This window comes from Rosa chinensis, chromosome 6 (genome assembly GCF_002994745.2).
Source record: "Rosa chinensis cultivar Old Blush chromosome 6, RchiOBHm-V2, whole genome shotgun sequence".
Taxonomy (NCBI): Eukaryota; Viridiplantae; Streptophyta; class Magnoliopsida; order Rosales; family Rosaceae; genus Rosa; species Rosa chinensis.
In genome coordinates, this window is record NC_037093.1 from 22,485,890 (window position 1) to 22,501,142 (window position 15,253).

At 38.9% G+C, this 15,253-nt stretch overlaps 1 protein-coding gene and 2 non-coding genes across 3 annotated transcripts; 1 reads left to right on the top strand and 2 right to left on the bottom strand.

Annotated features, from left to right (window-relative positions):
• Positions 1 to 5,631: 5,631 nt before the first annotated feature.
• On the bottom strand, positions 5,632 to 5,733 carry LOC112174927. Its single transcript, XR_002926238.1, has one exon. It is a non-coding gene; the product is annotated as a small nucleolar RNA snoR109 (small nucleolar RNA).
• Positions 5,734 to 5,857: 124 nt separating this feature from the next.
• LOC112174930 lies at positions 5,858 to 5,958 on the bottom strand. Its single transcript, XR_002926241.1, has one exon. It is a non-coding gene; the product is annotated as a small nucleolar RNA snoR109 (small nucleolar RNA).
• Positions 5,959 to 10,506: 4,548 nt separating this feature from the next.
• Positions 10,507 to 14,881, top strand: LOC121050217 (putative acyl-coenzyme A oxidase At3g06690). Its single transcript, XM_040509697.1, has 4 exons — positions 10,507 to 10,598; positions 10,685 to 10,777; positions 14,246 to 14,404; positions 14,744 to 14,881. The coding sequence occupies exons 1-4, from the start codon at positions 10,542 to 10,544 to the stop codon at positions 14,759 to 14,761; spliced, it is 327 nt and encodes a 108-aa protein (XP_040365631.1). The 5' UTR covers positions 10,507 to 10,541; the 3' UTR covers positions 14,762 to 14,881.
• The last annotated feature ends 372 nt before the right edge of the window (positions 14,882 to 15,253 follow it).

A 15,253-nucleotide genomic window follows, 5' to 3' on the forward strand; every position in this document is an offset into this window, starting at 1 on the left:
TCTGAAAGGAATTAAAAAAAAAATCAGAAAAAACCCTCAATTGAATTTGGGAGAGACATATTTACTCACCTAATGACCGGATTATTTGCTTCAGCCTTTACATCGATGGGATGGCATTGAGCAAGGATGAAGAGAAGAAGAGGAAATGGGATGAGAGATTAAGGAGACTGAGGGATCTGGGTTTGGCATCTTTTCGAAAAAGAATGTCTTCCAAGTAAAAGGTTTGGTGGAAAATTAGAATTTAGCTAAAACGACTGAGTGGGGATTCTTAAATTTTTGCTAGTCATTTACAACTTCTGGTTTTAAGCAGTATACAGTCCCTGAAATCTGTGTGAAATGTATTTACAGCTCTTCAGACAACATATAAATGTCGTCCCAATTTTCAACATTTTAATGAGAAATCTTCAGTCTTTTAAGACAACAGTTATCTGTTGTCTTAATTTTCTAACTTACAAAAAAGATGAAAAAACCAAAATAGTATGGATTCTCATGCTATTTAGACAATAGAATTAATTTATATGTTGTCTGAAGAAGTTTAAAAACTTCAGACAACAGAAAACAAAAATTCTGTCGTCTGAAGGCATTATTGGCGAGGGATCCCTCCACAATTTTTCCTCTCGTTGTATGTCAACTCATAGAAGAATAGTACTTCCGCCATCGTTGAAAATTCACACCCCGATAAATCCCACAGGGCAGTTAGAGCCAGTAACATCTTCTACATGTTTATGGACACCTGACCTACCGCAACATTCAACTCATGCAGCAGGTACTGTAGGCTTGGAAGTAGCTACAGCTTAACTCCATAATTCAATATAGATTCATGGATAGCGACATATCCATCCAACAAATTAGTGGCCCTCTCACCCTTCTCCAACGGCCATAACTTCACAATGCCGGGCAGGCGAAACCTATCTTTCATCTGTTGTATCTTTCGCCACGACATAATGGAGGAAGGTTCATCCATTCCGACACCATCGCTGAGAAACCACGAGAAGTTCGTAGATCCGGAACTTTGACCTTCGTCCCCAATTTCAACCCCGTCGTCACTTTGTCTGGAGGCGCCAACACTCTCTTCACTACTATCGGATACCTCCTCCTCCATGGTACGACGAACAACCTCATGTTCTTCAATGTGACGCGCTGCCATAGGTGGCGGAGAAATGGTCCGAAGAGGGACAATGTCTAGTGGTTCTTTAAAGCTACCTCCTGTAGAAGTAGGATGACACAACGAGTCAATAAAACCCCTCTCCGACGAATTAAGCGACGACACGTCCGATTCTTCACTACTTGAGATATCGATAACGGCTGGCATGCCACACAAACACTCTAAACCTATAAGTTAGCATTCAAGTCAGATCTAAACCTACCCTATGCCATCAACAACAAGAACTCATTCAAGAATAGGCACCCCAAAATCCCAGAAAATACCCGAAAAGTCCCAGAAAGGCCACAAACCCTCAGACCCTCAAACACAGAATAACGTAAAAACCATAAACATATCTTTTCGGTGCAAACGGAACAAATGCATTTACACAAGCCAGACCAAAACAAAGCCACAAGAAAACCCAAAAAACATAGAGCATACCTCAAATTCGGGGAAGCAAGTGCCGAACAGCGATGAAGCAGACCAACCACAAGATTAGCTCGATCACCTCTACTCCCCTTCAAATTCTTTTCCTCTTTCTTTCTTCCACTCGATCAACGGGGTTTCCAGATCCTTTCTCTCTGGTCCTCTCTCACTTGGACAAGAATGCAAAGGAACAGAATAGGGCAAAGTGAGTAAACTCGACTTCATTTCCCCCTTAAATACAAACTCTGGCAACAAATCTCAGTCGTTGCCAAAAAATAACCGCTCACCGTAATCACGCCACGTACCCCCCACTTACTGGATGATGCCTCGGTAAAAGCGACGTGCCCTTAAATGCAACATTTATGACGAAGCGACAATGGCTGTGCAACGACGCTTTCGTGCACACCATCCCTATCAACAGTTTCCACGTGTCACCCACTCTGTCAGAAGATCATGCAAAATCTGACCAAACAGCTGCAAATTTCAAAAGTTTACAGGCATATTCAATTATTCTCTAATAAGTTGCTTCTTCCTCTGCTAATTGGCTCTATTATCCTCTAAATGGCTCTATTCTCCGATACTAGTGGCCGGATAACAAGTCAACCATCCACCGCAACTTAATTGTTACCGCCAACAATATTATTTCACCGCTAACACACACTTGCTCCACAAACTTATCATACCATCACTCGTCAACCGAAAATTACTGATCAACACGTCTCCAACATCATTTCTTCCGCTAACGATCAATAGTCGCTCTACCCGACACAATTTATATTTAGCGGAACATACCCAAACTAGGGGTATCCCATACATTATCCATACACTATCCTCAACGAGGCGGTGTAGTCAAGTTCTTCTCCTCCGGAAAAGAGTAAGGGAACAGTTAACACAGCTTACAGCAGCCATTGATATGGCCATTTATTTCCAGACGCTAAGGCACAGAAAGAGTGGGATCGCTACCCACCGCCTCACGCTGTCAAACAGCTCCCCTCAATAAACACTCATCCGACCAAACGGAGGTCTTTCTTAGCCGGGGAGTGGGGGACTCCCTGAAGGGCCTAGCAGGGGCCCACCCGAAAGGGCAAAAGCCCTCGCGCAGACAAAATCCATGGTTGACGACGCACTCGCACTGATTATGCTCTGCATGTAATTGAAGGTACCACCTTAGTTGCGATAACTCCCCAACCAAGAAATCCCTCCTTGACTGGGGACTTGGGGGACTTGTACATACATGACACTCACCGCCCATAATCAGCACTCATGGTTAAACAGGTCACCTTGTCGAAATGACTTCAACGGTGTAATCCCAGGAAATGCAGCAGGACAACCTCCACCGGCAAGCCAACTCCAGGCCGAAATATACCTTGACGCGCCGACATGCGCCACCCAAAGTTGTCTCTGCCGAAAGGACCAAAACTCAGCAAACTAAAGGTTATCAGTCCCACATCAAAGACAAGAGTAAGGTAACTCACTATGTTACCTATAAAAGGTCAACTTCTCTCTCTTCATTGATTACACATTCAATAAGTACTTAATGGTATATTTGTCAATACAAGTACATCGTTTTACTTTAGTATCGGAGGAGCGACGACCGCCAACCGCGGTCTCCCCTCTTGACGCCGTTGTATTTCTCTTGACAGATTAGCGGGATCTTGTGCACTAGACATACATCGGAAGATTGGACCCTTGTCCATGTTATTGGAAACCGACATCATATAGCAGTATTCTGAGCATTAACAACTTTGTACACAGTCACAGAGTCTCTCAAACCAGTGCACCACCTCTCTCTCTCGCTCTACACAATAGGGAGTTTTAAGCCTTTTGAATTGAAGAGCAAAAGACAAAGTGGTCAGGATTCTTACAACCTCTAAGAAAAATAGGTTAAATATATATATGTGTGTGTGTGTGTGTGTGCGCACGCGCGCTAAATAAAAGCCCATTTACCATTACAAACAAAATAAAATTTATAGGATAAAAAAAATACATACACACACACATTATATGCAACAATACAATCAGCTTAAGGAAATGAATGAATTTGCACCTTAAAAGAAACACAATTGGATTCACACCTTGGCGCAATGTATGCAAGTCTGGAAGTGTCTTGTTGTGTTTGTTGTGATCTCCACTAGGGATTCATTCCTGTTTCAATATTTCGTATCTTCAAGAGCAGTTTGGAGGTAGTCTTTCCATTAAAATCAAGTCATCATGAGGAACCCAATTTATGCAGAGCATATAGTGAAGCATTTTCAATAGCTAGTAGATTCCAATCCGACTAACCATTTCGTGTTCTTAAATTGCACTCATAATTCATTTTCAATACTTTAAAAATCCAAGAGTCCTTTGTTGATCAATACATGTTTCAAGGACACCTAACTCGCAGTCTAAATTTACGGATTCTAAATAGGGGAAGTTGGTGTGCTAAATGCAGGGCCGACTCTGTGAGTTTAGAGGCTCTGAAAAAAATATTGAGGCCCTGAAAAAATAAACTTAAAATTAAAATTTCACAGAATAGTACCAAATGCTCAAAACTTTACAAAAGAAGAAGAAATCAATATACCAATTTCAAAGTATCACTGAAATATGACTCGTCTTGCATTTTTAGATGAAAAGGTACTAATCAAATTTATATAATCAAGTTTTCCAACCATATTAAGAGAACCAACTTGAGTTTTATGTAAAGCTTCTCTCATCTCTTTCTCTTTTCTTTTCTAAGCCCCAGACTTGAACTTTCTAATAAGAGCCATGATAACAAATTCAAACCCAACCAACAATCCAAAAAATTCAACAATTGAATAATAAAGAATACAACACTAGTAGAAAAATTGAATCAGACGACGGTCAAAAACTGTCGTCTGATGTGGAGCTGACTGTCGTATATCTCGCTACTGTCTGATGAAACATGATTTAGAGAACCGTCGTCTGAAGAACTCGGCATCCATGTCGACAGCATGTCGACATGCTGTCGATAGCTTGTCGACATCATTAACTGTCGTGTGAACGTCACTCAGACGATGGGCAACTTAAGAACCCGTTGTGTGATTGTGATTTAGAAGTCATTTTTTTTCTAATAACCGTTGTGTGACTGTTATTCACACAACTAAAACATTGATAGCATCCGTGATCTGTATTACTCTCACACAACAGTTTTTATTGTATGGCTGTTGTGAACATTGTGTACGTACAACAAAAAAAGATATGTTTGCTTTCACATGACATGCCGAAAACATGAGAAGAAATTGACCAAATTAACAGTAACTGATCAATATATAGAAGAAATTTTTATGATCCACATCATGCACCAAAATGGATTGTGCAAAGGTAATCTTTTATCCACAAAAGAAGTACATCTAATTTTACTTTTTTTCTTTCAACTTGGGTCTTTGGAGGAGGGGCTGGCGTAGCATCTGGTGAAGATTGGAGGGAACTAAGAGGTTCTCGTCTCACAGACTCCTCCAAAGCTTGGACCATATTTTCAGCCGACTCAGCAAACGATGCCAGCTCTTGCTTCTGTAGCCTGCATTCAGAGATGGCGTTTTCATTGTCAAAATTAGCAACTTACAACATTGAAACCAACAGTAGCCAAAACAAGGAAAGTTTAATGTTTCTCTCTATATAAGATGGTTTGTTCTTCTTAATTTCTGTTACATATTATATCTAACCCAGCAAAAGAGAATGTCCTCTCTTTCACCAACTGAGACCCATTTGTAATTTTACAAGTATTGCTGGGAACTCGTCGGCCTTTTCTAACATAATTACGACTTTATATTTTATCTTATTAGATGGCTGAAAGGTATGCTATAAAGGTTCTCCTGGAATGCACGACATCTTTAAAAATAAAATTAAAAATAAAGAAGAAGAAGCAAAAAGATGTAAGCAACTAGGCACTGATAGAAGCAAACAGCTGGGGAGTCGAAGCAAATTTGCATGGAAGGTGGCATAGTTAACATATTGATGTTAGAAAAGGGCCTCTTGAAGAGGCTATATCTTACTCCAGTTCCCTCTTCTCCCCTTCTTATAAGATCCACTCAATACAACAAACAAAAACCATTCAACAGAAATGTGAGAAGCTCGGTAAGCAGATCCATTGACAGAGATTTAGATAAATCTCACAATGGCCTACCAGTAAACTTCTCAACCATTCGATTTGGCTACAACCAATTTGGCAATTCAAGATCAAGGGTACTTACTTTTGTTCAAACCCTTCTCTTGGTACATGTAGCTCCATAAAATCAACTCTTTTAAAAAAAAAAAAAAAGCATATAAATAGTTGAACATTAAAAGAAATGTGAGAAGCTTGGTAAGCAGATCCATAGACAAAGATTTACAGAAGTCTCACAGTGGCCAGCCAGTAAACTTCTCAAAATTTGATTTGGCTACAGCCACTTTGGCAATTCAAGATCAAAGGTACTGATTTTTGGTTCAAATTTCTTCTCTTGGCACATGAAGCCTCATAAAGAACTCTTTTTCAGAACAGACACCCATAAAAAGCATATATCTAGTTGAACAAGAAGTAAAGCTTCTTTCTTCTAATAATTCTACTAATTTCTCAACTCTGGTTCCAATTGTGTTTTGATTCAGGAGGGCTAGATTTATGTGGGTGGGTATATATTATCTTATTGTTATAAACATTGGTAAAACACCTATCATTTTATTGCACCACGGCAGACAAAATTTATTCTGAATCTTAGACCATGCAGTGAAGAAAAATTGAATTTTAATACGCATAAGTATGTATCTTCATGCGAGTGCATTTGTGCTTGCAAGAACTAAAGCAATTTCAAGAGATATCATACATGCCATTTAATTTTAAATTGGTACAACCAAACAAATATAAAAACAATGTCGAACACAATCAAACAACAAGTTTATATTCTGAATTAAAAAGATAAAATCTAAGACTTTGTGAGAAACTACTGATGTCATTACAACACTAATGACTTCAAAGGAAAGCTTCTGTAACCCATTCTGTTACTTCTGTAACCCATTCTGTTACAGAAGCTCTGTCTATTGATTGAAAAGATAAAATCTAAGACTTATCCACACAGCATGCTCGCAATGCAAGATATGCCTAAAATTTGATTGTACTAACTGGCAGGCTTAAACACTTTAACATATTTCTTACAAACGCAGAACACGTACCCCTTGTTTCAATTAAAATCACTCACAGCAGAAACTTGTAATATTTTCAGAATGTCAACCAATAAGCAGAACAAACACAACATTCAACTTCCACAAGATAAAAACCAATTCCAAGGTTCAATCTGGAAAATAGTCCGAACTATAGGAGACTATGAACAAGGAGAAGGCTGAGAATTTGATTACCTGCTGTTGATGGCATCAATCTCATGAAGTGAAACGCAATGCACAACCTCCTTATGCTTCTGCAACTCCCCATCAGGACCACTGCACTAACTTAACACTGGGTCCCATGGCATCATAGTCCCTGAACCTGGAAAATGACCTACCGACCTTGGTGATCTTCCAAGCAAATTTAGGTATTGAGGCTAATTGTTAGATGCTAAAGCTTGGGGCTTATTAATTGGTCCGAATGGCTTTGAATTGCAATATTACCAAATTGGAGACTGAATTGTACTCTTCAATCCTGGTAAACCTTGTTCTGCATAGAGACATTGAGTCCCATCCTCTTGGGGAATCTCATAATGCAACTATAATGCTCATTCCCTTGCTGAGACTGGTTGGAGCATGACCATGGTGTTATCTTATTTGAGTTTGCTACTGCTTCTCTCGATGACCTCTCTAAAGTTTCTAGACCTAGGCGCACTCTACAACTTGGCTCTTTTCTCTTGCTGTTTTACACTACACCAATAACTTAAACACACAACACTTTTTGCACAACGAAAAAAAAAAATTTGTTGTGTAATGAGAGAAAGTGAATCATACAACACGTTTAAAAAACTTGTGTCGTATAAGGCTGTTAAAATTCAAAAGTTTTTAGCAAGAAGGTAATTGTACAACACTTACAAGAATGATTCGTTGTGTGAATGAAAAAAAAATGAGCGGCAAATTTCCCTCCTACCTTGACTCAAATTTGCCCCCAAATTTATACTACATTGTACTACAGAATAGTTACATTTATTGTATGAGTGTAGCTTGCAAAATGTCATACAACAGTTTTTATTTTTGTGTTGTATGATCAAGGAAGATATATTATATGCCTCCAAATGCCACTCATTCCCCCCCTAAAACTGAAACTTTGATTGCACATGGCAGGAACTTCCCCTCCTTGCTGCCTCAGCTGAAACTTAAAATGTGCAGAATCAGACAACATAACTTCATTTATGTGTTGTGTGATTCACAATACAAAATACAAAGAGCCAATTGCCCGATGTTTGACAACTTAATTAAGCTGGGGCTAACCACTTTTGTCTTTTGTCTCCTACATCATTTATTTCCAACACTTGGACAAAACACCATGAAAACACAGTTTCTTCATCAGTCTTCTTCTCTCCCCGAAATACAACTACCTTCCTCTTCATCCATAGCCAACCTTCGCGTCTGATTCAAAAGTAAATCCCTCATCCAATCGAAGCGCCCAGCTCCTCACCTGAGTTCCCAGGGGATTTCACCCTCTCTGCACTAAAACCCATCCCTCAGATCCCTAATCATCAATCAGAGAATAATGGCGAAGCAATGTAAAGCCAAGAAATTGGAGAATCTGGGCAAGGGCACCGTCACCCCCATCCAGATCGCCTTCCTCTTCGACCAGTATCTCTTCGGTAATAGCTACACAGAATCCTGCTTTGTTTTCAGAACTAAAGCCTCCTCACTCTTCTCCAATTCTCCGATTCAAGAGGTACCCACTTCTTTTTCTCCTTCAATTTGGACTAAAATCTTCTAACATTTTTCTAATTTAGGGTTTTAATTTTTTTAGGTGTCGAAGAGCTTGCTGAGTTAGTCTGAGATTCTGAATGAGTACATAGCATTGAGGGAGCAAAAGGTGCTTTGTGGAGCCAACGGTGACCCAGACAAGGCTGACGAGCCGTTCATGATCTCCACCGAGCTTCATCTCTTCCCCTCAGTTATACACAGAGTGCTTTCGCTATTTAGGTGCTTTCTTTCTCCTTGTTATTTCTTTCTTTTGAGATTTTGATTATTTTGGTTATCGCTGATTCATTGCACGCACACACACACACACATATATATCTGTTTACTTCCTGATTTGATTTTATTGATATGAGTTATCAGCCTATAATCTCTGTTTTTACACAAAGTTCAGCATTGGGATTTCCCCTTTTCTTTTGCTGCTTCATAATTTAAAGGGTTCTGTGCATTTTGTAAAAGATTTATTCTTTATGGAGTTGGGTCATGGTGAATTGTATTAGATGTCAAGTGGAAGTAGTGTTATGAATCGATTAAAGCTTGTTACTTTTTCAAGAAATGTGGTTGCTTTATGTACTGCTGTTTTAAGCTTGTTGCTTGGTTTTTTGGATTTGATTCACTTTAGGCATAACAATAAGCTATGGTGCTGAGGAAAAAATTGGGTGACAATTCAAAACATAATTGCAAAATGATGTCAAGGTTTTCGAGGTATTATAGCTCAAACGAGGTGGACTTAGAGAAGCTGAGGGTGATGAAGTTCTGAAGAGAATCCAGGACCAAGATAAGGAATATCTTCATTCAACTCCTACTATGGTATTTCCTGATAATTTTTCTTTGAGCTTGAATATTTATGTAGCTCTCTAATCTTGTGAAGTAGCATTATGTTCAATATTGTATTGCATTAGACCAAAGGCTCCATGACCATCAAACTATTGGATGCCTGGTCTGAATTGCAGAAATAGATGTTGGAATTCACTTTGCAGCTTAAAGTTCTTGTGCTTCTGCTGCCATAATTCTAGAACATGTTACTGTAATTCTAAACTTATGTAGTCATATTAATTTCACAAGAAAAAATACTGATTTGCTTCAGTTTTTCAACTTAGAGAGGCCTGAAATTACAGCTCATTTTTCAACTTACCAAATTGTAGATGTAGCTGTCATGTGCAATTTTGGAACACAGAAAGTTGTTAAGAATTGCTAACCTCAATGCTTCTTTATGTGGATGAGTATATTTTTTCTTTCTTTTGTTCTATATAATATACATGATCATTGATTTAATTGAGAACCAACACAGCCTTAAAAGAATGCTATTTGGCTCTCTTTTTCTGGTCCCTATCCCATTATTGTCGGCAACTGAAGAAAGTTTTTTAATGGAAAAAAAAAAAAACACAAACATTGTATTTTGAGATGTGGTGTGTGCTCAAATGGTTTAGTGGATATAGCCTTATGACACATAATTATCAGAATAATAGGAATGGCCTTCTTGCAAATACATTACTTTTTGTCCTCCCAATTACAAGTTTGTTATGTTTGAAATTGATTGCATACTTCATACTCACTCAGATTATTTGAACCCCTTGGAATAACAGATATAAGCTGTTGGCTTTGTACTACATATTATAGGTATATATTGAAATTGCTTAGGGTCATGTGTTATTAGTAAGGAAGAATATGTTTATCAAATTATGGGCAGAGCCATAAATGGTGAAACTATGCTTTCGGAGAAGTACTATTTAATTAGCTATTCATCAGAATTATTAATAAATAATACCTTTTTCTCTAACATCAGAGTTATTTCTAAAGCAGTGGAATATTTTGGGTTTTAACACAGGTCAGCAAGGCATTTCTTGCAGAGTTTATAATGACTCAGAAGAGAAGCAAACCATTTAAAGCTTTGGGATCAGAACATATGAATAAACCTTGCCCCGTCATTCCATCTAACCTTACAAGTTCTGCTCTCTAAAGTCTCGAATTTCAGGTGATATAGTTTTTCAGAACTTGTGGTTTGTGTTCAAAATATATTGGATGCATCGCTATAGATTAGTCATGTTAAAATTCTCACTGTTGTCTAAATTAGATGGATACATTTTGCTTAAGAGAGCGGGATCTACTGAATCGCTTTGCTATGGAAGTGTCCCAACAACAAAAACAGGGAGAAAGCAAAGAGTACTCGGTCCTTCTGGTGAGTATTGTCTTCTTTTCAGTACAACTGCTCTCTCTCTCTCTCTCGCTCTCTCTCTCTCTAATTCATTTCATTACTCTTTCCAGTTCCAGAGTTATCAGCCTGCAGAGGATTTGGGAAGAGCTTTCTCAGATCGATCAATATTGCAAACCTTCATTGATGTAGAGGCAACTGTACCTGTTGGTTCACTGAAGCTAAGAGTAACTGTTACTGACCTTGTGAAAATCTGTCTCTACACTTGTAAGGATAGGACACTCAGTTGATGAGATTATGGATAGGACACTCATTTGATGAGATTCGAATATCTTAAACAGGTTTTGTAGTACATTTGGTGCTATATAGTTCGTCATATATGACTAAAGGAGTAGGTTTCATGAATATATGGGAAATAAGAATGCATTCTCAGGTCTTCTTGTGTTTTTGAGTCAATTTCATGCTTCACGTTTCATGCTAGGATACTGAAAATTTGCTGGCGTTTGGCAATAAGAAAAAACAAAAAAAAGGAAGCAAGTCTGTTATGGATTAATTACAATGTGTAACTGTCACACCCCTGATTTTACACACATGAAAATCGATATATATAACCCCATAATTATACATGCGTGAACGTTCAGTCATCAATACAAAATATTCCCTTAAACTTAAACACATATTGATGCCCTGAACCCTCAAAGTTAATATACACTCGCCCCAAAGAGTTATATATTACACAAGCTTACGAATTAAATTGTCAACAACAAGATAAAACGTAAATGCTCCTCAGAGCTCACTACAACGGAAGTCCAAATAACGGTAAGGTCACAAAATTTGCTTCCTACTGTAAAACTGCTAGCTCGCTGCCTTGGTTTCAGCCACGATTACCCTAACCTGCAGGATTAACCCCTATACCGTTTGAATGGTGTACCGGGTTGCCACACAACAAACCCGGTAAGCTTTTGCAAGCCTGTATGAGTAACTCAAAACCACACATGCACAACTCGCCTAACGAGGAAACCCATCAACTCGTAAAAAGAAACACACACCCTGTTTTCTCCAAAACAGTACATTCTTTTCCCAAAAGAAACAATAAAGGTCACACCGTGACCAAATCATATAAATTGAAACTCTGACAATTAAATATGATAAACAAGTCCTCCCAGGACATTTAAAAGAAAGAATCCCCGAAACTCCCTTTTAAAACACAATCCTAAATCAGCACAAGTCACCCCGTGACAAAATCATAATAATTGAAACTCTGACAATTAAATATGATAAACAAGTCCTCCCAGGACATTTAAAAGAAAGAATCCCCAAAACTCCATTTTAAAAACACAATCCCAAATCAACACAAGTCACCCCATGACAAAATCATAATAATTGAAACTCTGACAATTAAATATGATAAACAAGTCCTCCCAGGACATTTAAAAGAAAGAATCCCCGAAACTCCCTTTTAAAAACACGTACTCATGAGCATCAGATAGCTCCCCGTTACCCCCATGATGTACTATGGCAACAGACTAGAGCTCTAACTGATCATATCCACAAACCCGGCCAAAGGTGTGAAGTCCCGATATATATGCCTGAGGTTACTCCCAGCAACCCCAAATCCTCAAACCTCCCCGGTCGTCAGATCAAAACCTTTCAAAATGGTCACTCAGGACCCAAAAGTTACTCAACTCACACAAAAGGAGATGTCACCCCGTGACCTCCAATCATCAGACCTCCCCGGTCGTCAGATCAAAACATTAACTCAAACCAAAAGGAGAAATCACAACCTGTGACTCTCAGATCTTCTGACCCCCGGTCGTTAGATCAAAACATTCAAATCACATCAAAGCAACTCACACCAAATCTTGACACTTTTCAAAACAATAGAAATTCCCAATTCCCACACAATGTTTCCCGAAAAGTCAAGCCCCAAAACAATAGAATGAAACCCATAAATACCTATTGCTTCAATTCACTCATCAACCCACAAGAATATACATATTCCACGTAAATATATATATAAGTGGTCATTCACTCTGGAAGGCCACTAATACCAACTATAGTTTGCAGTTAACTAAATAACTCTCAAAACAATAAGGTCAACCCGTTCGTGAATGAACTTCGTGAGATTACTCACCTCGAAACTCCTGCTGCGTCTTCAATACAGAACAATGCTGCCAACCCACAAAATAGCCGTCCAAATACTTCGTCAAGTACCTAATCACAATCGGTTTCCATTTAGTAATAATTCACAAACGATTTAAGTCTGAAACCCCTGTTTTGAACTAAAATCCCCAAAGTGGCGCCAATCGAGGCAAAACCACATCTGAGACCTCCCAAAGTCTCTAGAATACGTCCACGATCGATGTGACCAAACCACAAGTCGATCGGATGCTCAAATCCTCACGGATAGAATAAATCGATCGGTATGAAACTGCAAAAATCATAACAATTCCAAACGAACTTCAAAACTTGCATATTATATATCGAAACGCTCGTATCACCGAGTAGAACATATATAATACCAAAAACAGTTCCTTAAGTGGCCGGAACACCGTCGGAACGCCGCCACAGACGGTGGCGCACCGCCGCCGGCCAAAACTCAATATTTCACAAAACTCCCAACATCAAAGTTCTTCATCTAAGCATGCTTGTGAACTTTCCTAACTAGCTCGAAGTCAGAAAACAAGTATAAAAGGTCGAAAACTACCTCACAAGGTGTGAACAGTAATCCCAACTAAGTTGAACCGATTTCCACGTAAACCGATCAAAACAAACACCATAGATCGACTCAGACGACCCCCACGAAGCCAAGGAAGGAAACTTGAAGCCGTGCCGTCGCCGGAGCTACGATTTCCTGTCGGGTCCGATTTCCACAACCTGTGTCGCCTTGCAGCGCCACCGCGAAGGAGAATCGTCGTAAGAGGCCACCACAGAGACGACCGGAGCAAGGAGGCGAGTTGTTCTGGGCTGGTTTCACCGGAAGAGGTCGCCGGAGATGCAAGTTCCGACCGGGTCGGAATACTGGGTTCGGGTCGGGTTACTCTAATTATTTCGATTTTGAAGGTAGCAGCCGAGAGAGAAGAGAGAGAAAGTGAAATGGTTTCCGAAAAAGGAAACAAATGAAAATAGTAAGTTTCTCCTTCGGGAAACTTCTATTTATACCAAAATGGAAATTCCTTCCAATGGCCATAACTTTCTCATACGAACTCCGATTCTTGTGTTCCACATGTCCACGAACTCATATCAACGCGCTCTACAACTTTCATGAAGGAAGTTTTCAAAGAATCTCAACGTATCCAAAGTCAACCTTGAACCACCCCCTAAAGTCATACTTTTCAAATAATTAATTCGTCCGAAACACTTCCGCTCCGTCCACGAGCCACGAAACCGTCCAACAACCATAATTTAGATTCCGAAAATTGCTCGGAAAATAAATATGAATTTCCGGGGCATCACAGTAACTACCCCATGAATCATCAATTTTTCAGAACACTTAACAATATAGAGAAGGTTTTGAGTTGCTTTTTCCCAAAACAGAAACTATCTGTAATGAATCTTATTTTACATATTGTAATGTGTGTAACTACCATTGCACCATAAACTATGTTTACTTAACATTGTAGTGAGAACGTAAAATAAATCCAATAACTGATCGTTGTTTGTTTCTACTGCAGAATGTCTTAGCTACGTTGAGGACCTTGTATGCATTGAGTTGCTTGGAAGAGGTTGTGGCATTCCTCCGATACGGGTACTTATCAATAGATAATGTCGCTGCCATTAGGAAAGAAGTAAGCAGACTCTACAGGGAGCTACGACCTCATGCACTTGCCTTGGTCAGTTCTCTGCTTTCAAATATTTATGTTTATGACAAACTCTTCATACTTTTGATACTAAAGGCAAATGCTTTATTACTATTCTATTTTTCAATTTATCTATTCATTATATTTTTACTCGTTACAAGTTCACATTTCTTGCTTCTACTCAAAATTTACATTACATCTTTTCATGAGGCCCAAATTTTTATACCTTATACATGTGTTATAGACCAACTTCACTTGACCCTAAATCTAATGTAAGCTAAGCTCTCTCTCTCTCTCTCTCTCTCTAGATGATGCACTCTTCCTTCTCTAGTTGATAGTTTGATACTGACTTGTCTGTTGCTTTCTTTGTAGATCATATCGTTCAAATAAAGGATGATGCACAATTGGTGCTGGGAAGGCAGGTGGAGAGCCAGATTTAATCCTACATCCCACCACCTCCTCTAACCATTTTGCCCAATGTGAAGCCAGAAGTCCTGATTTCTCTCAAGTCTCAAGTATTATGTACCAATTCATTATCAAAGTACTAGGTCGATCATTATACTTTTGGGTTGTTTAGTGAACATGTGCCACTTTGGCTTATTAGGTTTCATGCTTTTGTGGAACACTGACTAACATGAATGCATCTTGGTGGATCCATTTGATGATTTGTAGTGTGTTTTCTTTTCAATTGATCACTGTTCATTGGGTAAAATGGAGCTATGCACAAAATATAGTAAATGAAATTGATTGTACAACAGTTTTATAGTGTAGCAATCCAACGTTGTCTGAATACACAAAACTGGCCATTCACTCGATGGATTCTTTACATATCACACAACGGTTTTAAAAAAATTATGTCTTCTCATTTTACAATCACACAAC

Coding starts and splice junctions, on each gene's coding strand:
- LOC121050217 (XM_040509697.1), top strand. CDS start 10,542: ATGGAAGTGTCCCAACAACAAAAACAGGGAGAAAGCAAAGAGTACTCG. Junction 10,599..10,684: donor AAGAGTACTCGGTCCTTCTG/GTGAGTATTGTC, acceptor TACTCTTTCCAG/TTCCAGAGTTATCAGCCTGC. Junction 10,778..14,245: donor ATGTAGAGGCAACTGTACCT/GTTGGTTCACTG, acceptor TTTCTACTGCAG/AATGTCTTAGCTACGTTGAG.